The 20,985-nt window shown below is 38.3% G+C and overlaps 2 protein-coding genes across 3 annotated transcripts in view; one reads left to right on the top strand and one right to left on the bottom strand.

Annotated features, from left to right (window-relative positions):
* The window catches only part of LOC129726733 (acetylcholine receptor subunit alpha-like 2), a 61,222-nt gene that overhangs the window by 24,769 nt on the left and 15,468 nt on the right, over positions 1-20,985 (top strand). The window lies entirely within an intron of this gene.
* Positions 4,664-8,221, bottom strand: LOC129726732 (carboxylesterase 5A). Its single transcript, XM_055683772.1, has 2 exons — positions 6,415-8,221; positions 4,664-6,354 (listed from the first exon to the last, which is right to left on the bottom strand). The coding sequence occupies exons 1-2, from the start codon at positions 8,175-8,177 to the stop codon at positions 6,180-6,182; spliced, it is 1,938 nt and encodes a 645-aa protein (XP_055539747.1). The 5' UTR covers positions 8,178-8,221; the 3' UTR covers positions 4,664-6,179.

Raw genomic sequence — 20,985 nt, 5'->3', positions numbered from 1 at the left:
GAGAATACAACATGATATCATCCCCCGATTTCCTGGAGGTGGAGGAGCAGATCGGCCGGCTGAAAAACAATGAAGTTGTTGGAGCTAACCAACTTCCCAGCGAGCTGTTGAAATACGGTGGAGAAACACTGGTTAGGGCCGTGTCAAGATTTGGGAGGAAAAACGAGTACCGGAGGAGTGGATGCAAGGTATTTTGTGTCCCATCTACGAAAAGAGTGACAAGCTGGAGTGCTCCAACTGCCGGGCAATCACTCTGCTAAACGCCGCCTACAAGGTAACGTATGCATTAAATAAAGTAGACATTTTTCAAAGTGAGCTGAATATAAAACCACAATACATATATTCGAACCTTTTTTTTTTGTTTGCATGGAGAATAAGTATTGTTCCTTACAATAACAAATTTCCGCCTTTTCTGGCTGCTTTGCGGCAGTTAGCTGGAACATTAGCCATAGAACTCGAAAAAAGACTTGTTGGGATATTTTTTAGTACACTCTTCGTCCTCTTGATCAGTTCATCAGTATTTTTGGCCACAAAATTGTCTGCATAGATTCTTCTTTTCAGGTTAGCCCAGAAATTTTCGATTGGACGTAGTTGCGGAATGTTGAAAGGGTTGGAATCCTTGGGTACCACAGGTATCGTAAAACGGTTCATTTCCTCTAATGACTTCTTTGCGTAATGTGATGATGCAAGGTCAGGCCAAAACACTATATCATCTTTTCCGTGGAACTTCTTTATAAACCTGGAGACTTCAGGTAAGCATTGGGTGCTGTAAACCTCCGCATTAACTGCCTGACTTAAGGGAAAAGTATTGGATTTGACATTCGTTTTTCACTTATGGTTAGCCACAAGAGAACTTTCTTGGGAAACTTTGCATGCGAAATATATTTCACTTTGTCGTCTACAGGTTTATGCGGAGACGTGAAATATCCAGTTCCTTGCCAATCGTTGCCATCCAGAGTCAAATAAGTTTCATCATCCATCAACACCTTAACGTGTCGTTTGGCTGGGAAAATTTCTTATGCGCCGTTTTTGGGTTTCAGCTTGTTGTTGTGACACTTCAGGTTTAGATTTTCGCTTCCTCATGACAATGTCCATGTTCCGCAAATATTTTTTTACCGTTCGACCGGTTGTTCCAAAATTTCTAGCTAACGACCGGTATGACTTCGCCACTTTGCCTTCGGTTATCCTTCTCAGCTTCTGTTGTACTTTGGTGTCTGTCAGCACCGTATGATGGCCCACTCCTGGCTTTCTTTCGATGGATTTTTCTTTGTCCAGCAACGCAAGAATCTTATAAATACCCGATCTTGAATATCCCTCCGAAACAAAATGATTAACTATGAACGACTTCTTTGGATTAGGGTGGAATGATTTGAATGAACAAACCATCGCACGGAGATTCCGCACACTCTTCGCCATAGCTAAAGAAATACTGAGCAAATCACGTTCAAACTCGTTTTATAAACAGTGAACATATATCAGATAGGGATGGCATGTTTAAATTCGCCACTGGCTCTCAAAAATCAATAAAAAATGTCTATTTTATTTAATGCATACGTTACTCTGCTGTCGACTATCACCATTTGCGAAGTAGTTCGTGGAGCACTACTATGCGAGATTCATGGGTGTTATGCAGAAATGCCACGAATGCAACGTGCCCACACACCACTTTTTCATCGATATCAAATCGGCATACTAACGATCGTAAATTATGTAAGTTATGCACGACTTCGGATTTCCAGACAAACTAACGCGGTTGGTCACAGCAACGATGGATCGAGTGATGTGTGTAGTTCGATTATGGGGGGCACTCTAGAGCCCCTTCGAAACCTGAAGAGGATTAAGGCAAGGTGATGGTCTCTAGTGCCTACATTGCCCTGGAAGGTGTCATTAGAACAGTGGGGATTACCACGAGTGGCACGATATTCCAAACGTCGGTTCAACTGTTTGCCTTCACCGACGATATCGACATTGTGGCTCGGAACTTCGTGAAAATGGCGGATACGTACATCGTATGAAAGGCCGAAGCCCAATTGATTGGACTGGTCATAAATGCATCGAAGACGATGAATATGAAAGGAAGAGGTTCACGAGAAGACAATGCTAACTTCCCACCTCAAGTTGGTGGTGCTGAAATCGAGGTGGTCGATGAATTCGTGTACCTGAGCTCACTGGAAACTACCGACAATGAGAAATCCAACGGCGCATTATGGTAGAAAATCGTGCATACTTCGGTCTCCGGAGGACGCTCCGATCGAGTAGAATTCGTCACCACACCAAGTTAACCATCTGCAAGGTGCTGATCAGACCGGTAGATCTCCAGCGGGCAAGGTGGATCGATCAGGTTGGAGACGACCTACGAATCCTACGCAGAAGAAGGAGGGGTGTCAAATCACCATAAAAATTTTTCGTGCTCCCAAAATCCTTAACATGCCAAATTTGGTTCCACTTTCTTGAATAATTCTCGTGTTTTGCAGAAATTTGTGCTTCATTTGTATGCAACCCTTGCCTTTCAGAAGAGGGAGGGGTGTCCAACCACTATAGAAATATTTTCGGCCCATAGTTCCCAAGATGTGCAGAAACTTGTGTATCATTCGTATATTTATGGAAGAGGGAGGGTTGTTGAACCACCATAGAAATATTTTATTTACTTGATTAGTTTTCGGGATGTGCAGAAATTTGAGTTTTATTTAATGGGACCGATCCCTTTCAGAATAAAGAAGGGTCTCGAAATATCTTAGTCACCTTTCCCGGCCCCTAGAACCCCTATATACAAAATTTCACGCTGATCGGTTCAGTAGTTTCCAAGCCTATATGGATCAGACAGACTGACAGCCAGAGCTGCATTATCATATGTTTCGAAGATTTTGATCACAGAACAAATTTGCAACTCCGGGAAAAACGCTGCTACTGATCGGTGCCCAAATTTTCGCATTCATTTCACACTGTTCTAACCTACATTGATTTTATCAGTGCATCCTCATAGAAAATTGATTTTATTTGCATAATAAGTCCAAGCCGCTAAATCTCGACACGATATCAAAAACAAATATGAAACTTTCTTATTAATAAACTCGAACTATAATAAAATCTAAAAGACACTGCAATATTTTGTTTAAACTGCGCCATAATGAAATAAATATAATTGATAGAAGCAAAAAAAGTCCTTTAGAGTCTCGTTGCTTAAGCAAAAAAACTTCGAAGTTGTTAAAAAATGATATCTTTAACGATAGCCTCCAGCTACGAAACCTAATGAAATGCATCTGGTATCCGCATCGAAATGACTAGAAAAAATATCCTGACGAAGATTGAAGACTGAAAAACTTAGAAAATTAATTTATGTTCCAGTAACTGAAACCAGACAGCCGCAATGAAACTTTTTCCCACAGCTCGCAGCAAAAAACCACCCGAAAGCACCCCAGCTGTCACTCATAATTCATTATTATTTATTATAGCTCTCAGCATTTTCCACCAAAACAACTTTACACATCGCGACACAACAGCTTATCGCCTCATTCATCGTTGCCTGATTGTTGACACTGCGTCGTTTGACCGTCTCTATCTTATAATCAGCAAAAACGAGGAAATACCGCAAGTAATCCCCAATGTGCTCTGTCATAGTCTTAATAAAGTTTCGGCTCTCATTATGATTGCCGCCGATGATTATTCCGGACGTAATAAACAAAATATTCTAGCCTGACACTCCTTATTAATTTTTCTTGTCACAAAAACTTCAGATTAGCTTGATAATGGCTGCTATTTGGTCACGGAGAATAACTGTTGAAATTTCCTTTGCTCCGCGTAGATACTTTGTGATTTACTTCGGATTATTTATCAAGTATGAAAAGCTTCTGAAAATGGATGCTAACAAATGTACGAATAAGGTGGACTGTGGAAAGCGTACCGTAGGAGCAAGTAGATCTTCCGTAAGTCAGCTATTAGATGTCTTTGATACTAAGCTTTATGTGGCGTTAAATAGTAAAGTTTGAAAAGTCGTGCGCTTATTTTGTTTCTGTTGGTTCGTTCATATGGTCTTTAGGCTATATTAACCTCCCAGGTGAAGAAACGTAACATAATAAAGGAAAATTTCAATTTGTTTACTATTTTATTACTGACCAGCACATCGCTAATTCTTTCGGGTATTCCGAACGGGGCATCAGAAAACAATGTGTTAACTACAACCCACCGCTGGACAAGTTAAAACGGAACAGAAACAATTGAATAGAAGTAGTTTAAATTAGACTTCTAACTATCGTTGAAAGTGCGTAATAACCAAATTTTAGTAGCAACCGATCTCCGAAGAAGACTACCTAATTCAATTACCAAATAACCAGGAGTGCTATACACAAGTCCATTCCAGAAAGAGCATGTTCTTACTGCACTGAACTTCACTCGAAATTACAAAGTTGGCAGAGATGGGATGCAAGGTGAAATTTCCCGGCCGTATGCAATCGCAGCATGTATGATGAGAAGGCTATTTTACGTAAGCTAGCAAAAATGTACGGCAAAGCAATCAACAATCCATGCAATAATGGATGTTCAAGGTTCTGCTTTAACAGCTACACCAAGATTGATTGCACATCTTTTGCTGGGGTAAGGCCCCTACAATAAACCAATTCATCTGCTAAAGGTATAATATACCTCACCAATTGATTGTATTGCAATATGTATTTTATTTCATGTTTCAATTATACCGTTACACAAAATTACAATGCCACATTTTGTTCCGATTAAAACTTCTGTAATAATGTTAATTGAATTGAGTTGGGCACTAATTTTATTACCCTTTACCGAATAAATCATTTCGAAGGATTGGAACCTGATAATCTGGGTGAGTTTTGGGGTGGTTACCCTATTTTGTTTCGTGTAGTATATTGCTTTGATCAATCGGTATAACAGCGAAGCACATTAACATATTATTCCACGGTTTTATACGCCTCGTTAGAAAAACATTGCCTCAAACGACAGAGTTGATTAGGGTTCCCTCTGCTAACCCCATATCCTGCTTTGTTTATATAACGGTTGAGCAGTACTTCACCCACGCCATCCGATATCTTGCATTACCTAGTTCGATTCCTTTGAATTCTTTTGGTTTTTATTTAGTCTACACACTCTGTGGAAAAAATCGATGCCATATATAGATTTCCTGGGGGTGCAGATTGAATACTGATTTAATATCATCCTGTAGAACGAGTACGTACGACAATGTATCTACGATTTCTACAAGGTGATCTCTTTTGTAAGAACGATTCCAGATAACAAAGCCTGCGTTTTAGCAACGTTTTAGACACTGCACAATTCCTTTTTTATTATTGTTGGCGACATCGACATCGATTTATTGTGTTATGTCCCCTTCTGCTGTATTTCTTTTTCGATAAGCAAAAACTATTTATTTTCAAACGTATTTAAGTTCAAGGCATTTCCAACATTTATTTATTATATCAGCGGTTCTCAACCTGTTTCCGTCCGCGTACCCCTTAGCGATATTTTTCATAGCGATTGTACCCCCTCGCTTGGAATGTTCTCGCAGAGTGGGAGAGAGTAGTGGTAGATCATGTTGTGGTAGTCTACTTCAGGTTTCAAGTTGAACTATGGTTTGTTTGATTGCTACAGTCATGTCTTAAAAGCAAGATTGAACAACATATGAAGTATTTTAAAGAAAAATTGCTTTGTCCGCCATTACTGATTTTTCTCTCGCGTACTCTCTAAAGGCTTTCGAGTACCCCAAGGGTACGCGTAATACCACAAAAGATCAACACAGTGGTCGCAGTGGTCCAAATCTTACAAAAAAGGGTACGCGTACCCCAGGTTGAGAACCGCTGGACTAATATCTTATTCCTCGTAATGCAGATTCGGCCTTGGGTAATTGATAAAAGTCACATGCTTCTGAAAACAAAACTTTTCTGGAAGTAAATCATTGTTAAATGACATAGTACTATACAAAGTTGACTCAGAATAACAGACTATCTTTTTACAGAGATGACCATGTTTTCAGAAATGTATTTTTCTATACAAGAAAACTCGAATAAAATTCATTTAGTATAGAGAATATCTAAGAAGAGTAGAATGAAATCCGGACATTCCACGACACACGCTTTACGCTTTAAGTAGTGAACTCTCACGTTTTAATTTCACATAACCACATTAAAGAATATAGCAAAATACAAAAAAAAAAACAGAGCTTAAATTATACCAAGAACTTTTGCCGGTTTTTGCGATGGAATTTGAGGTTTAGTGATCATTCCAGTAATTCCACTCAAAACTTTTCTCAAATCCTCAAGTCCATCCGCTAAGAACTTACAAGATGTTGCTTTTAGTGCCTCAAGCTGAGCTCCCCAAATTGACAGCTGACAGAATCTGAAAAAAAAAACATTTCTTTATGCAAGCACAGACTTTTCACACGGAGTTGCTGACTACCTGAAATCATTTTCTAGAGATATATTCTCACCAATTTTTATGTACGGTGTGCCTTTGCTCGTGAAGGCCTTGAAAAAGCTATCCTCTCTTTTAATGCTGGAATTCATGTACGCAAACTTAGCGATGAATGTGGCAAATGCCTGTCTCGAATCCAGGTCGCGTTTGGATTTTAGTGCAGATTTTTCAATCATATTTCCATATATGTCATGTGTTTCGAATAGTATTCCCAATTCGTCCCCATGCCCTACAACATCCGTTCGAACGGTCGAGTTTCTTTTTGACACAATTGGAAGACCGGCAAAAAAATCCGCTCCATTTGTATTTTCTGATCGATGTTCAAAGCTGTAGAAATAAGCCTTTGACAGTTGATTCCAAGATTGCGCTGTAACTACAGCGGGTAAATTGAATACAGCATCGGTGGTCGCTTCCACTAGTTTATTGAAAACCTTTGTTACGTTCCATGACTTCGGTATTTCTAAATATTTCGACAAATTCAACACACCACCCAGTGAGTCCAATAGTGCAACAGATTTATTCAAGTTCAAGAAATCATCCAGTCCCACAGACTTGCTAGCACTTTTAAGGAAATTCGAAGCTGTTGTAAATGACTTTTCAACTTCTTCGACATCTATCCCGTTAGCAGTCTCATCTTTCGTTACTCCAATTAGCAGAGGAACGTTAGGCGCGTGCCCACTTTTCAAAGTCACTGCAGGCTCTTCCGTTAGAATGCCCATCAAGCCTCGATCATCGTCCCGCTGCTCTACGGCAGGACTAATGCCGGCATTTCCGGTTAATGATTTCACAACTTTTTCTCCACTTAAACGGCTTACTTGCAGTTCACTATCAACTTTAATAATGTCACCGATTGACTTTTCTCTCATGCACTGCACAATTTCGGTTTCATTACCAGCTGAGCATCCATGAGCTGAAACAATTTCATTCAAAGATACTGTCGGTTCTGAATCATACGAATTGGGCTGCAATGACGAACCCGACATTGCAACAACTCCAGTAATTGAACTGCGCGACATTGCGGCTGACGATAGAATCATTGCTGCCGTCGCTCCGGAACCATGTCCAATCAGCTTAATTTGATTAGGGTCTCCTCCGAACCATGAAATATAATCCTTCACCCAACGTACCGCAGTTGCCATATCGAGCAATGCAAGATTTCCAGAAAAATCTCTGCTTCCATCGCCGATAATACCAAACGATCCTAAACGGTACTGGATTGGAATAAATATTACCCCGTTCTGTGTTAATGGCTCTGCTCCGTATTGTGCTGCCGATCCATAACGGTAACCTCCGCCATGTATCCATATAACCACCGGCAAACCGGTCGATTCATCAGGCATTTGAGGAGAAAAGATATTCAGTAACAAGCAATCTTCATTTCCGACCACTCTGTAAGGATTGTTCGGCTCCGGTTGAGGACAGGGCGGACCATTATTAATTGCATCTATGTCACCGCTTAATCGCTTGAAACGTGGCCTTTGGAAGCGGTATTCCCCGATGGGAGCATCCGCATAGCGCAGTCCCCGAAACGAGTACAAACCAGTCTGCCGATTACGAGTTCCTTCGAGTCGGGCGGATTTTCCCACATACCGCACAAAAACCACCGGATCATCGACCGGCGGTGGCGCCGCTCGTATTCCACCGACGATCCCCTCGCAACGCTTTACGACACCAAACAGTAGCATCAGCAATAAACTGGTCGAAATAATCGATAAACGACTCGGGTACATAGTTGCTCTGCCTCGCATAAAAATCGACTCCAACCAATTCAATAGCTCAACATATTTGTCGACCGTTGCCTTGTTACTGGTTATGAAAGTTATTCACAAGCAAGGGCAAGCCCCAACAGTAAACATGCATCCCGCTTATCAACTTGCTGTGGCGGAAATATTTTTTTGTATCTTGGAATGTATGCATTTTGGACTGTATGTTTGTTTTACACTCACAACAAACAGATGAAGCATACAAACTTTATTCTCGTATGCATGACTGCTTGACTATGATTGCTCTTATACATACCCATTCCAACAGGTTGCGAAAGTTATAGGATATTAAGCAATTGCGAGATAGTAAGAAACAAGCTCAACCATAATGCATTGCGTGGGAATTTGGTGGAATAGAATTGCAAAATCATATGACGATGTTGTACCTAGAAATTAAAATAATTTATTGCGTTCATGTTGAAAAAATCTAAGCATACAAAATCAGTTTGAGATCAGCAGAACATCTGTCTCGATGCTTTTTGCTTCGGTGAATTTGTTTGTGAATGTGGATAACAATTCCATTATATTTGTGATAAGAATTCCATTATATATACGTAGCAAAATAAAAAACAACAATGTTATTTACTCAAAAATGCCGAACAATGAGAAAGAAATCTTCTGGTTCACCTTCATGGGTGAAAAGTTTTTTGTTTTGCCCAGTCTCTGGAATTGAATCGATTGGTTGAGTCAGAGTGTCTAGCGTCTGAAAATACATTGTTAAATCTGGGCTTATAGGAGAATTTGATTTTATCTCGAAAGACCTGGAGAACCAGAGAAGTTTTGCTTAAGGATTTAAATTAGATTTTGGCAAAAGGAACAAATATTAATATTACCATGCTATATCAATGAGGCTGTGAGTGCTTTGGGAAGAAATCGGGTTTCCTGAACCATGTTTCTAAAAAAGTTCCAATTCATATCAAAACACTTACACATACATACGGGAAATTAGCAATAGGCAAAAATGTAAGAAACTGGACGGAACGTTATGATACTATGATTCTTATTCTAGCCAAAAATAGCTTAGGCATTGTCTAAATCTTGAATCAAGTTACACGTACGAAAGGACCTACAAAAGAACAAATTGAATATTTACTTATCGAATATTTCAATTCAAACACAAACACAACAAGCTGACAGCAAAAAATAAATCACATTGAAACTTTTCCACATGCATCTTTTCATGATGATAAAAATTGGTTTTTTGTATCCTAGTTTTCCAGGAAGCAACATTGAATAATAGAACTAACAGTATGAAAATTCGCTGAGCAATGGAATAGTGATTGAAAAAGTTAGTTTTCCTCTTTTGATTTAAAATCCATTTGAAAAAAATGCACTTCACAACTTTTACAAAAATGTGTTCAGAATATAGCAATCAAAACAATCTGACAAGTATCTCTTTCTAACTTGCGTCGTAAATCTCTATGTACCTAGTTCTTTTATTCCTGATTAGGTCTGTACTGACCCAGCGGAATATAGAAATTCACTATAAGATGGAGCGAAGGTTGTTTTAACGATTTCCTTTTTCACTCCATCCTGGTCACATCTGCAAGACAGAGGAGATTGATTTCCCAAAATCGCGCCTCGTGCATAAGAGGTCCTATGTACACATTTTCACGGTGATCAGTTCATTGGTTTTGATTAAAGGGTTCAAATTACATCTTCGCAGCACTTTCAGCTCCTTCCCCGCATTCTTCAATCACGCCATTGAGAAACAACTACTTTCTTCAACAAAATTTGCCCGGTCATCCACAGGTAGAAGTAAATTTCTCTTTTCAACCACATACCAGATGTAGAGTTTTACCAAAAAGGTTTGGTTTCGCCCTGAACTTAACAACGCCGCTGAAATAAAACAAAACTAATACGATAGAAAAAACTCAACTTCCCCACCCCCCTCTCCTCCCTATAAGAACTCATGTATGTACATTTGCATGGTGCTCGAGTTTAGTGCTTAAGTGTTTAAAATGAACAAATTTATTGTTGCTATCACATTGGAGAGTGACGAAGATAAGCAAGCTCCCTCTGACTCCCTGCCTCCTGATATTCAAGTCCGAATATCCGCTACCCCCGCCTTTTCCCCTCCCTCGTCCATTTCCGCTCGTTCTAGGCTACGCTTGACGGCACTGTTAGTCATTTACTTTCAGCACAAAACAGGCCCTGAATCGTAATCGCCTATCATAATACAGATATTGAAGAAAATTTCTAAACTTACGCCAAACAAATTGAGAGTGTCTCTTGAAGGACGCTGTTGGCTGTTTCGAGAAAAGCAGCCTCCTTGAGGTAAAAATATTAGACTGCAAGCAATTTAGTTTTTTATTCCTCTGAGCACCAATTAACTGTTGATAGCTGTATCGCACTATTACCCCGTGTCGACCGCCACCACCCACTCGTGATTGTCACGCTACCTAATTTCTGCTATAATAGCACTGCTTCAGTGAGTGCAGATAATGTAAAACGATCATTGAATTATTGCAAAATCGATTTCGTTGCACTTATAGATTACTTGTTAGTTTCGAATTGATTTGTATATATGTTTGCACTGATGTCGACGTTATGACTGCACGATTTTACGACATCATAGTTCAGGCAGTAGTTGAACGCAAATGTACCGTTAGCGAAGTGTCCAAACAGTCCTACTTGGCGCACACATCGGTTGCGCGATCTAAAACGATCGCAAAACAGTGCTCAGTGAAAATGTTATCGTTTGGAAACGCTGATAACAAAACGTAATTTTTAAAGCGCCAGTGATGAATACCACCGCCTTAATAGTGTACAAATCGTACGTTCTACGGGTGCAGACGGACCTCCGGAGGAACCCCAGAAGTTTTTGGAACTTCGTCAACGTAGAAGTTTATCGATACCTATAAATGTCCGTCTAGACGATTCAGAATGACTTCTGAATCTGATTCATGTGAACTTTTTGCAAAAGTTTTCGACTCCGTGTGTGCTGACAGCGTTGCCTCCCATTTTGATGCAGACATTACGGTGGCTGCCGTTCCGGGCCGGTATAACTGATTTAACTACATTCGAAATTACCACCGACTTGATATTGAAGGTGAATGACTCCTGAGGCTGAGTTTGTACTTATGTGGAAGGATTATACGTGTGAAATTTGGTTCTTGTGTTTCGTCGCAATTCACTAATAAATCGGGAGAACCACAAGGCAGCAACTTGGGGCCTTTGCGCTTTTTTTTTTAATTATGCTATACTACTGTTGGAGACTGCTTGTAGGTTAGTATACGCGGATGACTTAAAATTTTACTTGGTAGTCCGTACAATTGACGATTGTCGCCGTCTACAAGCGCTATTAAATGTTTTTGTTGACTGGTGTCATAGGAACTGGCCAGTGATTAGCATTGGAAAATGCGAGATTATGACATTTCAGCAAACTGTATTTGTCGCCAAAATTTTGAATGGCGAGACCGATTCACTGTCGCTCCTATTCCAGCTATACTTCCGTGCTTTGCAACGTAATCTCAGATCAACTGGCCTACTTCAAACTGCATTTCATCGTAGGGGAGAACTGTACAAGACGCACCAGTTGGGTAAGATGGCCCATGCTATAAATTCCCCACAGTACTTACACATGTGGTTTTTTATGACGAAATTCTTCGCTTTTCTCATAAAAACTCAGCTTCTCTACAGTTCTCATATAAAAAAGTGTGCTATAATGACTAAAATACTCAAGAAACTGTGCAATTGGCTGTGGCTCTGTCCAACATGTAATTATTCATGAATTTTATTCAAGCTTTTATGATTAACTGACTAGTAAATAATAAAAAAAAAACTATGGTACCCCTAACCTTTACACTTTTGGAGTTTATAATACTATGAGTATTTCAAACTAATTCACTAAGTTTCGTCAACTTTTACCTAAAAACAATCAAAACTAAAATTGGGGCAGAATGCACTATGAAGAGCTTGCAGGAGATTGCTTGACAACTTAGAGCATGTTCCATTATTTTTTATTTTACTTTCGAGACTTCAAGCGCTTCTCACTTCGCGTGCTGATTTCTGCTGGTGGCATATTAGCCTACTGCTTTGGAGCATACTGACCTTTGTTGTGGTGCGTTTTGGTCACGGGCTTGTTTGGCGGCAATGGTAATTTTTACCAAAAAAAGTCATTGAAATCGAGTATTTCATAATAAACTTCGTCATAAACATACAATAAATAGATCCTACAATCATCCTACACGTTCAATGTCGCTTTGAAATCATTTGATGCGCTGTAAATCGCGAAAATGCTTAACAGGTGCGTTTTGTACAATCCTCCCCTACCTACATCCTTTGGTTTCTACGAGTCAATCACCGTCGCAATCAGAACCTTGTTGAGTGTTGAAGATTTGTTTGAGCTTGGCGAGTCATCCCAAAAGTTTGTGCATAGGTTAAACCAATCAAATTTGTGGTAGGCTTGACCCTGATTTTTGTTATTTATAAAGACTATTGTCAGATAAATTAAAATATAAATAATAAATTGCGGTCAGTATCACTCGTAGGGGGTTAGAAAACCTACAACTCGTCAGACTCGTATCGATCACATTTGCCGAATCTGCGTTGCCCAGCTATGTCTCGATCCACCGGGTTCGGTTGCCTATGCGGCTGTATGTACTTCGAGTAATAAACTTTCACTGTACGCAGTTAGGCCACACAGCCGCCTACTGTTGCATTGGAGCACGGTGCGGTAAATGCGGGGAGAATCATGCTGAAGCTTCCTGCAGGTAAAGTACTAAAAAGTGGTCTACTGCTGGAAGACACAGCATGATCTTTTGAAATGCTCGTGTAACGGCACCCCGCGGTCCTTGACAGCTTCCCACAGTGTTCCGTCACATTGGCTGACGCATTTTGGAGCCCGAAACACCGCATTCTCTCAATGCGAAAAAGGGCAGCCTTCAGCTGCCTATAGAAGTAGGGCATAACTTGCTAACACTCGAAGCCAAGTCTTTCGCTTGGCTGAGGTGACGGGAAACGAAAAGGGGAACTATAAATTTGTTGTTGCCACCAAGTTAAGAATGAAGCTTTTGCATTTTAGAAATATAGAATGTAGGGTAATGTATCATGATCCGACCATTTTAGACTATTTTCAAGGTACATCGCTTTTCATGACACATTTTCACCATTAATATTACATGTAATCATAAATAATATATATTTATCGGAAAAGTCTATCTGTCTAGTTTACAAAAATAACAATTTATAGCAAATCTGACGTAAATTCATTTCAATATATCGTTTTTCCTGACCATAGAATTTGTATCATGATCGGACCAGGGTGAATCATGATCGGATCAAAAAATGTATCATAATCGGACCAGTGTGCTTCTGAGACTTCTGTGTTTGGTTTGGGCTTGATAAATTAGATATTTTTTCGTGTTTTTAAAACTATTTTCAAACATTTTTCATATTATTGCGAAAACGTTATGAATTATATTTGAGCTTTAAATACGGCAAATTTGCTTATTCAATTTGTGGGTGTTTTTTCGGTTGCAGTTTCGTTTTACCGATAGCTCACTCCACCAGCACAATTTTGAGAAACGACTTGTAGTCCCCAAGTAGTACTACAAATTTCCGAATATTGCAATGCTCTAACTTTTATGCCTGAAGTGTGATATTCAGCCAATGGTTCTTGTTACGGGAGTTACCTCACGGTGAAATATATTTCACTCTCACGCTCACTTCATTTTTTGAGAATTATTTCCGATTTCATCTAAAATAAAGCTTTAGAGCTAATTTAGCTCCGTGAAGTGAGATTGACAGTGAAGTGAAAATGAGAATGTGACAAGTGAAATGAGTTTCCCAGCACATAAATTAACCAAAATGCACAAAAAGTCCCAGAAAGTCGAGTTTTTCCAATTTTTTTTTCGGGAAAACACCAGATCTCGGCGTTTTACGCAAGTCTAAGATATTTGGTATCAACAAACATTTCCATATCGCTAATTGCATCAATTGTGCCTTTCGTCATCAGTCGAAAAAGTGAGACTCAAAGCGGTCAATTTGAGACACTACTTCCTTAAGTTCGATTGAGTTGAAATTTTGTATAAGGACATTTTTTGGAGAGACGAAACTTTTAAGCCCTATCGCTAAACGAAATTCAAAGATTATTTTTTTGCTATACGTTTCCTTTGCCGCAGCTCGAAAATTAGTTAGTCTCAAAGAGAGTCTTGTTACTGAAAAATAAATTCAATATACAAATTATCATTAGATCACAAATCAATCAATTTTTAAACCTTTCTCATCTTCGTGAAATCATTTTACCGTTCAAAATAATCGTGAAAAAATTCCACGCAAAACGTCACATATAAACTTTCATATATTTTAATTTATCACTCTTTCGAAAACTGTTCGAAAATTCGCGGAAAAAAGTGTTTCCTTAATAAGGATGACACTGAGTTATATTTTCCCTATTTGAAGCATAGTGGACTATTTGTAATGGAGTTTAAAATAATTTTGCTTTAGTTAGCAAACCTCACGTCGTTTTTGAGAGGTTTTATTCTACAAAAAATAAGCTTCATCATTTTTATTCTGTTACATAAAATTATACATGAAATCCTTCATTGGGTATATCAAGCACAAGCATAGTGAAGCAGTGATGTCTCAGAAGTAAGTTGGTCCGATCATGGTTCAATGCTGGTCCGATCATGATACAAAACAGGCTTTCGCGTTTCACCAACAATTTAAACTTTTAAGCAAATATTTCATAAAAAAAGTGTTCCTACATTGAATTGAAATGTTACAGAAGCATATTACTGGAAAATATACTGGAATCTTTAAATATTTGATTCTAAAATCACTGCTTAAAAACAAGACTTGGTAACAATTGTAAGGGCAATTTGCGCTCGAAAATAGACCATTTTTTAAAACTTTTTTGATAATAGTAATACTTAAGTAATTTGAATGAAACTTTCTGAACATCATCAGAAGAAGTTTTTCGATTATGCGGGTACATATTTGATACAGTTTTTTATTCAATAGCTGAGAAATCTCGTGTATAAAAAAATGGTTCGATCATGGTACATTTTCTGACTGGTCCGATCATGATACAACACCCTACTGAAAATTTAATAATAAATATGTAAAAAATTTAAGCGAATTTTTGGCACTGGAAAAAAGAAAAGACCACGTGGTTAAAGTCGCAAGGGGGGGGAGTTGGCCAAAAGACCACGAAAGACCCCGCCCCCCCTTGGACGGGGGGTATAAAAAGTGACCAAAATATGACCACGTGGTTTAGGAACGGCCCTATTTGATCTCCTGTCAGCTGACGAAACCGACTCTGATGATCGTCCAGTGGGAACATCATGTGCCAATTTCGGTTAGCCTAGAAGGAGGACAAATCTTGCCTCTCCCAAACTCCCCAGAAAAGCTCTCAAGATTTCCCTAAGTGGAATGGATTAGTACGACAGAACCGAATAAAGCTGCGAAAAGAAACGTTGAAACCCATCCTGAACTTGCAAATTTGAAATCCCAGAAGAAGTTCCGAGCCCTTCCAGGAACATCTAAAACCCCAATGGTTCGTCTTGCTCATCCAGTTAATAAAACAAATTCTGGATTGGTTGAATTCTTTGACATTTTGGACTGGATTATAGTAACTTTCAGTGTACTCGATTCAAATTGAAACTTTCTTACTTCATTCCTCTCAACAGTTAGATCCTTTTTGAACAGACAGGCAAGGGGAGCTTGTGGCCTCAAGGTTACAGAGTCCGCATTGACAAGCGAATAGTTACGACTTCGTGTCCTAGTAAAATCAGACTGCTCGGTGTCAGTTGGACTTTTACGCATGGGTTTATTCTCAGACTTCCCACATTGCTCCAGTTTGACCCATCTCTCACGTTTAAAAATGTCAGACCTCGACACACAATCGAATGAACACACTCCTCCCCAATACTTGGCGGTAAAGAAGAGCAGTATACTTAAGCGCAGGGTGGTCCTTTGTGCAGCTTCAGTAGGTCAAATCCCGCACGAAAGAGCAACTACGAAATGTTGTGCGGTCGAAAACAACCATGCGTCTCCATCATAGTATGGTATTTACGCTGTATAATTCCATGAAATAATCTCCATCAAATCTAAACTAAAAATTGCATTTTTATTTACCGGACATTGCACTTTTGGACGTAGGGGAACTGCTCCATTATTCATCTCATTAAGCCGATATTCACGAAGAATGCACGGATTAAACAACAATTTTTCTTGAAATCATTGTACAAATAATCAAAATATGCTTACGTGCTCTTATAGAATCGTTCAGTATTGTATATTTAGTAAACTTGGCTAGATTTATCCTGAATTTTGTAAAACAAACCATTTTGTACAACGCTTCCATATCCATCACAAAACTTAAATCACTGCTCAATTATTCATCTCACGGCGCCCCCATATTCATCACACTGCAGTGCACTGTTAATCATGAATGAATCACATTATCATGAATGAACGTAGCCGCAGCCCGTCGTAGTAGGTTACCTAGATATCCGCTGTAGTTGTTTACGTGCAAATATGGTAACCAGACTTCCTGAAATCTCGCTCGTACAAAAAAGAGACAATGCGCTTTGCGCTACAAGTCTCGTTTCTCATTCAGTCGTTTTGTGCTGTGCGCCACATGCGAGCGAGAGAACTTGCAATACGTACGAGCCATATCTCGTCGCATGGGATTTCTTTTGCGACGTACACGAAGATATCTCGTCTCTCAACGTAACGAGCGCGGTGCATGGGCGTTGCGCACACGAGACAGCTTGCGCGCAAATTCTCGTGAGCTCGTCTCGCGAGCTAGTTTCACATATTGCTTTACGCTGATGGCGCAAGGAAGAAATTGATTTTGCCCAGAGGGATGAAGGCAGGAGATTTTATGTGATTTATTATTTACGGTGTTACAGGAGCTTGCGTCAGAGCACCGTTTGAATAATGAATGGTGTGTAAACTAATTCATTTGTTTATCAATTCATATGTTGATTAATCCGATTTTTGTTAACAATAATGAAGAACGTTTTGTTACCATATTTATATATTATTATTTTCTTTGCGAACGGTATAAAAATGCATGGTATTTTTAACTGAAACAAATATATTAGATGCAGAGTGTTATGTTGGTTAACGTGGAAATGCTGTGAGTTTCTGTCGTCGTTTAAGATGTCATTGACTATTATATAATAGAAACCATTCCAAAGAAAATCATATTCAGTTTTGTACTTATAAGATGAGATGTGATTTTTAATTCGAATACAAGCCTTTCGGGAGTTAAAAATAACAGAACCACTAAACCAATATAATCAATTTCATATTTTTCAATATATGTTGGGGGTAAAGGTGTTGGATAGAATTTTAAAATAAGGTATAGATATTGCAAATCAGATATATGATTCTGAAGCCACATTAACTCTAGTGCGACTATATATACTCGTATTTATAGTAATCTGATCTTTTTTTGCTGTTAGGGGAATATTACCTTGTGCAACGATGTGAACTTTTGTAATAATCTTAGTAACATTGTTTTATGAAATTTTCCAACTAATGCACCTCCAGAAGGGTCTGAGGGCTCATACTGTATCGAAGACACAAATCTTTGAGTAACTGTGGGAGACGCGTTGCTCGAATCATGTCGCTGATACATGATGCTTTCGACACCGGAGACGAAAATGCAATTCAATGCTACGGTGTTATATTATCTAGTAAATATATGTTTTATAATGTGCAACATGGAATTTATGAATGAATTTCAACCATTTCAACGTTCGATTCGTCAAATGCGGAGTGTTAATCCTAGAAAGATAGTCTGCGTTAATTTGAGTCCTGAGTGTTATCATGCCAAATGTCGTATTATCATCGAATATCTACCATTTATGATTTGGCTGAATCTCAGCACACGTACCTGACTTAACAAACTGAATATTTTCCGCGGGCGGGCAATTTTTTCAGACTCAAGAGAATTTTTTTAAAAGAACATAAGTATTTTGGTATATGTTTGATTCAAAGCATTGTAGCTCAGAATCCTTCAGTTGTACAAAATAAACTGTCAGAGAATGAATTGCAGGGAACTAATAATGCTTACAAAAAAAAACTACACCGGTTTTTTGGTCAAAATAAATTATAAACAAACGCCTTATCTTAATTGACAAACAAAAATTAAGAGTTAATTTTTTTTCTCATTTTCTTTTCGAAGAAATCCGAAGTTATAACAAAATTTCTGGTTTAAATTTCAGGATGGTGGAATGAAATGTAAATATTTTTATTGAAGGTAAAGTTTTATAAAAAAAAATCAAATTAAACATTTTGCAAACCATTCATGCTTTCATGATTTTGGGTGGAGGCGGGCATCGCATTTTTTGGACTAAAATGTCTATCTAAATAACTTATTTTGAGAAATAAAGAACTGAGAAATCCGATTTTGTAACCCTTTCCCGTTCACATGATTTAAAAATACTTAGGGGTTAATTTAAGCAAAATACTTTGTAGACCAATTAAAGTGAGTGTAAAATATTGCATTTTGAAGAAAAAAGTTAAATTTGAAATGGTGCTTCAGATTATCTTTAAGCACAGCAGGGAAAATTTTATCCCTAATATTTAACTATTTGAAGATTTAAAAACGGAAGAAAACCAGATGTAATTTTCCAAGAAAGAAATAATGTTTATGATTTTAAGAGGTTTTAGTAAACATTTTCAAACAAAAGGTTCGACTAGCTTTTGTTGTCAAAGCATTTGTTTATAAGGTTTAGCAGAATGAACAAAATCTTAGAACATCTTAGAACCGTCGAAACATTACAGAAAAAGTTATGGACAAAAAACTAATTTTGAGGGGTGTTTTCCTTTCATTCAGTACTCGGTTGGATACAACTAGAAACAGTTGAACTCTTATGAGTAATACATTTCTTTTGACAAACTTTCAAATTCATACAGTCTGGTTTGCTACTATCTGCAACCTTCGCAGAAATATGAACTCAAAATATGGTTATTTTCAGCAAAAAAACTAGAAATATCTTTACAACAAATAAAAATAGCAAACCAAACAAAAATGCAAAGTTTAGCAGAATGAACAAAATCTTAGAACATTTTGAATTGTTTCGACGATCACAGAAAAAGTTATGGTCGAAAAAATAATTTTGAGGAGTGTTCCTCGTAAAACTCTGCTTCGTCATATCAGACGTACAGTTAGAAGATTACAGTGTTCAGCAATTTTTTTTTCTTATATATTTTCCTACAACTTTGCTGAAGAAAGCAATCTGGTATTTTGAAAATTAGAAGAGTAGTTTTTATATATAACTACCAGGGGGATTGATAAAAAAACCGAAAATGCCAAAAGAAAGGTCTGTTATATGGAATAAACTTGCTGAAGACACTGGGTACAATACAATCAATATTTCACAGTCGAATCTAAAACGATTACGGTTTTCGAGTTTAGGCCAATGTGGGTTGCTTTGAAAAAGATTTACTATTTAACTTTATTTTTTGCTAACCAAGATCTAGTGTTCATTAACAATTCACTCTGGCCCAAAAAGTTTAAAAAAATACACAGTTTGCCAAGTCAAACACGAGTGCAAAGTTCCATTTAAATCGAATAAAATTGACTTTCCCTAACAGAACAGCACAAAATAATCATTACTTTGAGCCTGGTACACGAGAAAGTCTCACGAGCTCTGGCGCACGAGCTGTATCTTGTATGTACAGTACAGGCGTCTCGCTCAATTCGTAGTGCGACGAAACATCGCTTGCGCATCGCAATCCGAACCGAAAGAGAAGCGAAAGAGCAACCTGCAAATCGCATGCGACGTTGTCTCGTCTCGTCGCACGTACATGGAAATTCTACGAGCGAGAGAAAGATTTCTCTCGTCGCTTGAGAAAAAAGCACGTGCACAGGAAGCAGACTTCCTGAAATCTCGCTCGTACAAAAAAGAGACAATGCGCTTTGCGCTACAAGTCTCGTTTCTCATTCAGTCGTTTTGTGCTGTGCGCCACATGCGAGCGAGAGAACTTGCAATACGTACGAGCCATATCTCGTCGCATGGGATTTCTTTTGCGACGTACACGAAGATATCTCGTCTCTCAACGTAACGAGCGCGGTGCATGGGCGTTGCGCACACGAGACAGCTTGCGCGCAAATTCTCGTGAGCTCGTCTCGCGAGCTAGTTTCACATATTGCTTTACGCTGATGGCGCAAGGAAGAAATTGATTTTGCCCAGAGGGATGAAGGCAGGAGATTTTATGTGATTTATTATTTACGGTGTTACAGGAGCTTGCGTCAGAGCACCGTTTGAATAATGAATGGTGTGTAAACTAATTCATTTGTTTATCAATTCATATGTTGATTAATCCGATTTTTGTTAACAATAATGAAGAACGTTTTGTTACCATATTTATATATTATTATTTTCTTTGCGAACGGTATAAAAATGCATGGTATTTTTAACTGAAACAAATATATTAGATGCAGAGTGTTATGTTGGTTAACGTGGAAATGCTGTGAGTTTCTGTCGTCGTTTAAGATGTCATTGACTATTATATAATAGAAACCATTCCAAAGAAAATCATATTCAGTTTTGTACTTATAAGATGAGATGTGATTTTTAATTCGAATACAAGCCTTTCGGGAGTTAAAAATAACAGAACCACTAAACCAATATAATCAATTTCATATTTTTCAATATATGTTGGGGGTAAAGGTGTTGGATAGAATTTTAAAATAAGGTATAGATATTGCAAATCAGATATATGATTCTGAAGCCACATTAACTCTAGTGCGACTATATATACTCGTATTTATAGTAATCTGATCTTTTTTTGCTGTTAGGGGAATATTACCTTGTGCAACGATGTG

Source organism: Wyeomyia smithii, chromosome 3 (assembly GCF_029784165.1).
Source record: "Wyeomyia smithii strain HCP4-BCI-WySm-NY-G18 chromosome 3, ASM2978416v1, whole genome shotgun sequence".
NCBI classification, from domain to species: domain Eukaryota; kingdom Metazoa; phylum Arthropoda; class Insecta; order Diptera; family Culicidae; genus Wyeomyia; species Wyeomyia smithii.
The sequence above is the reverse complement of the archived record's forward strand: the minus strand, read 5'-3'. Positions and strand labels throughout refer to the sequence as shown.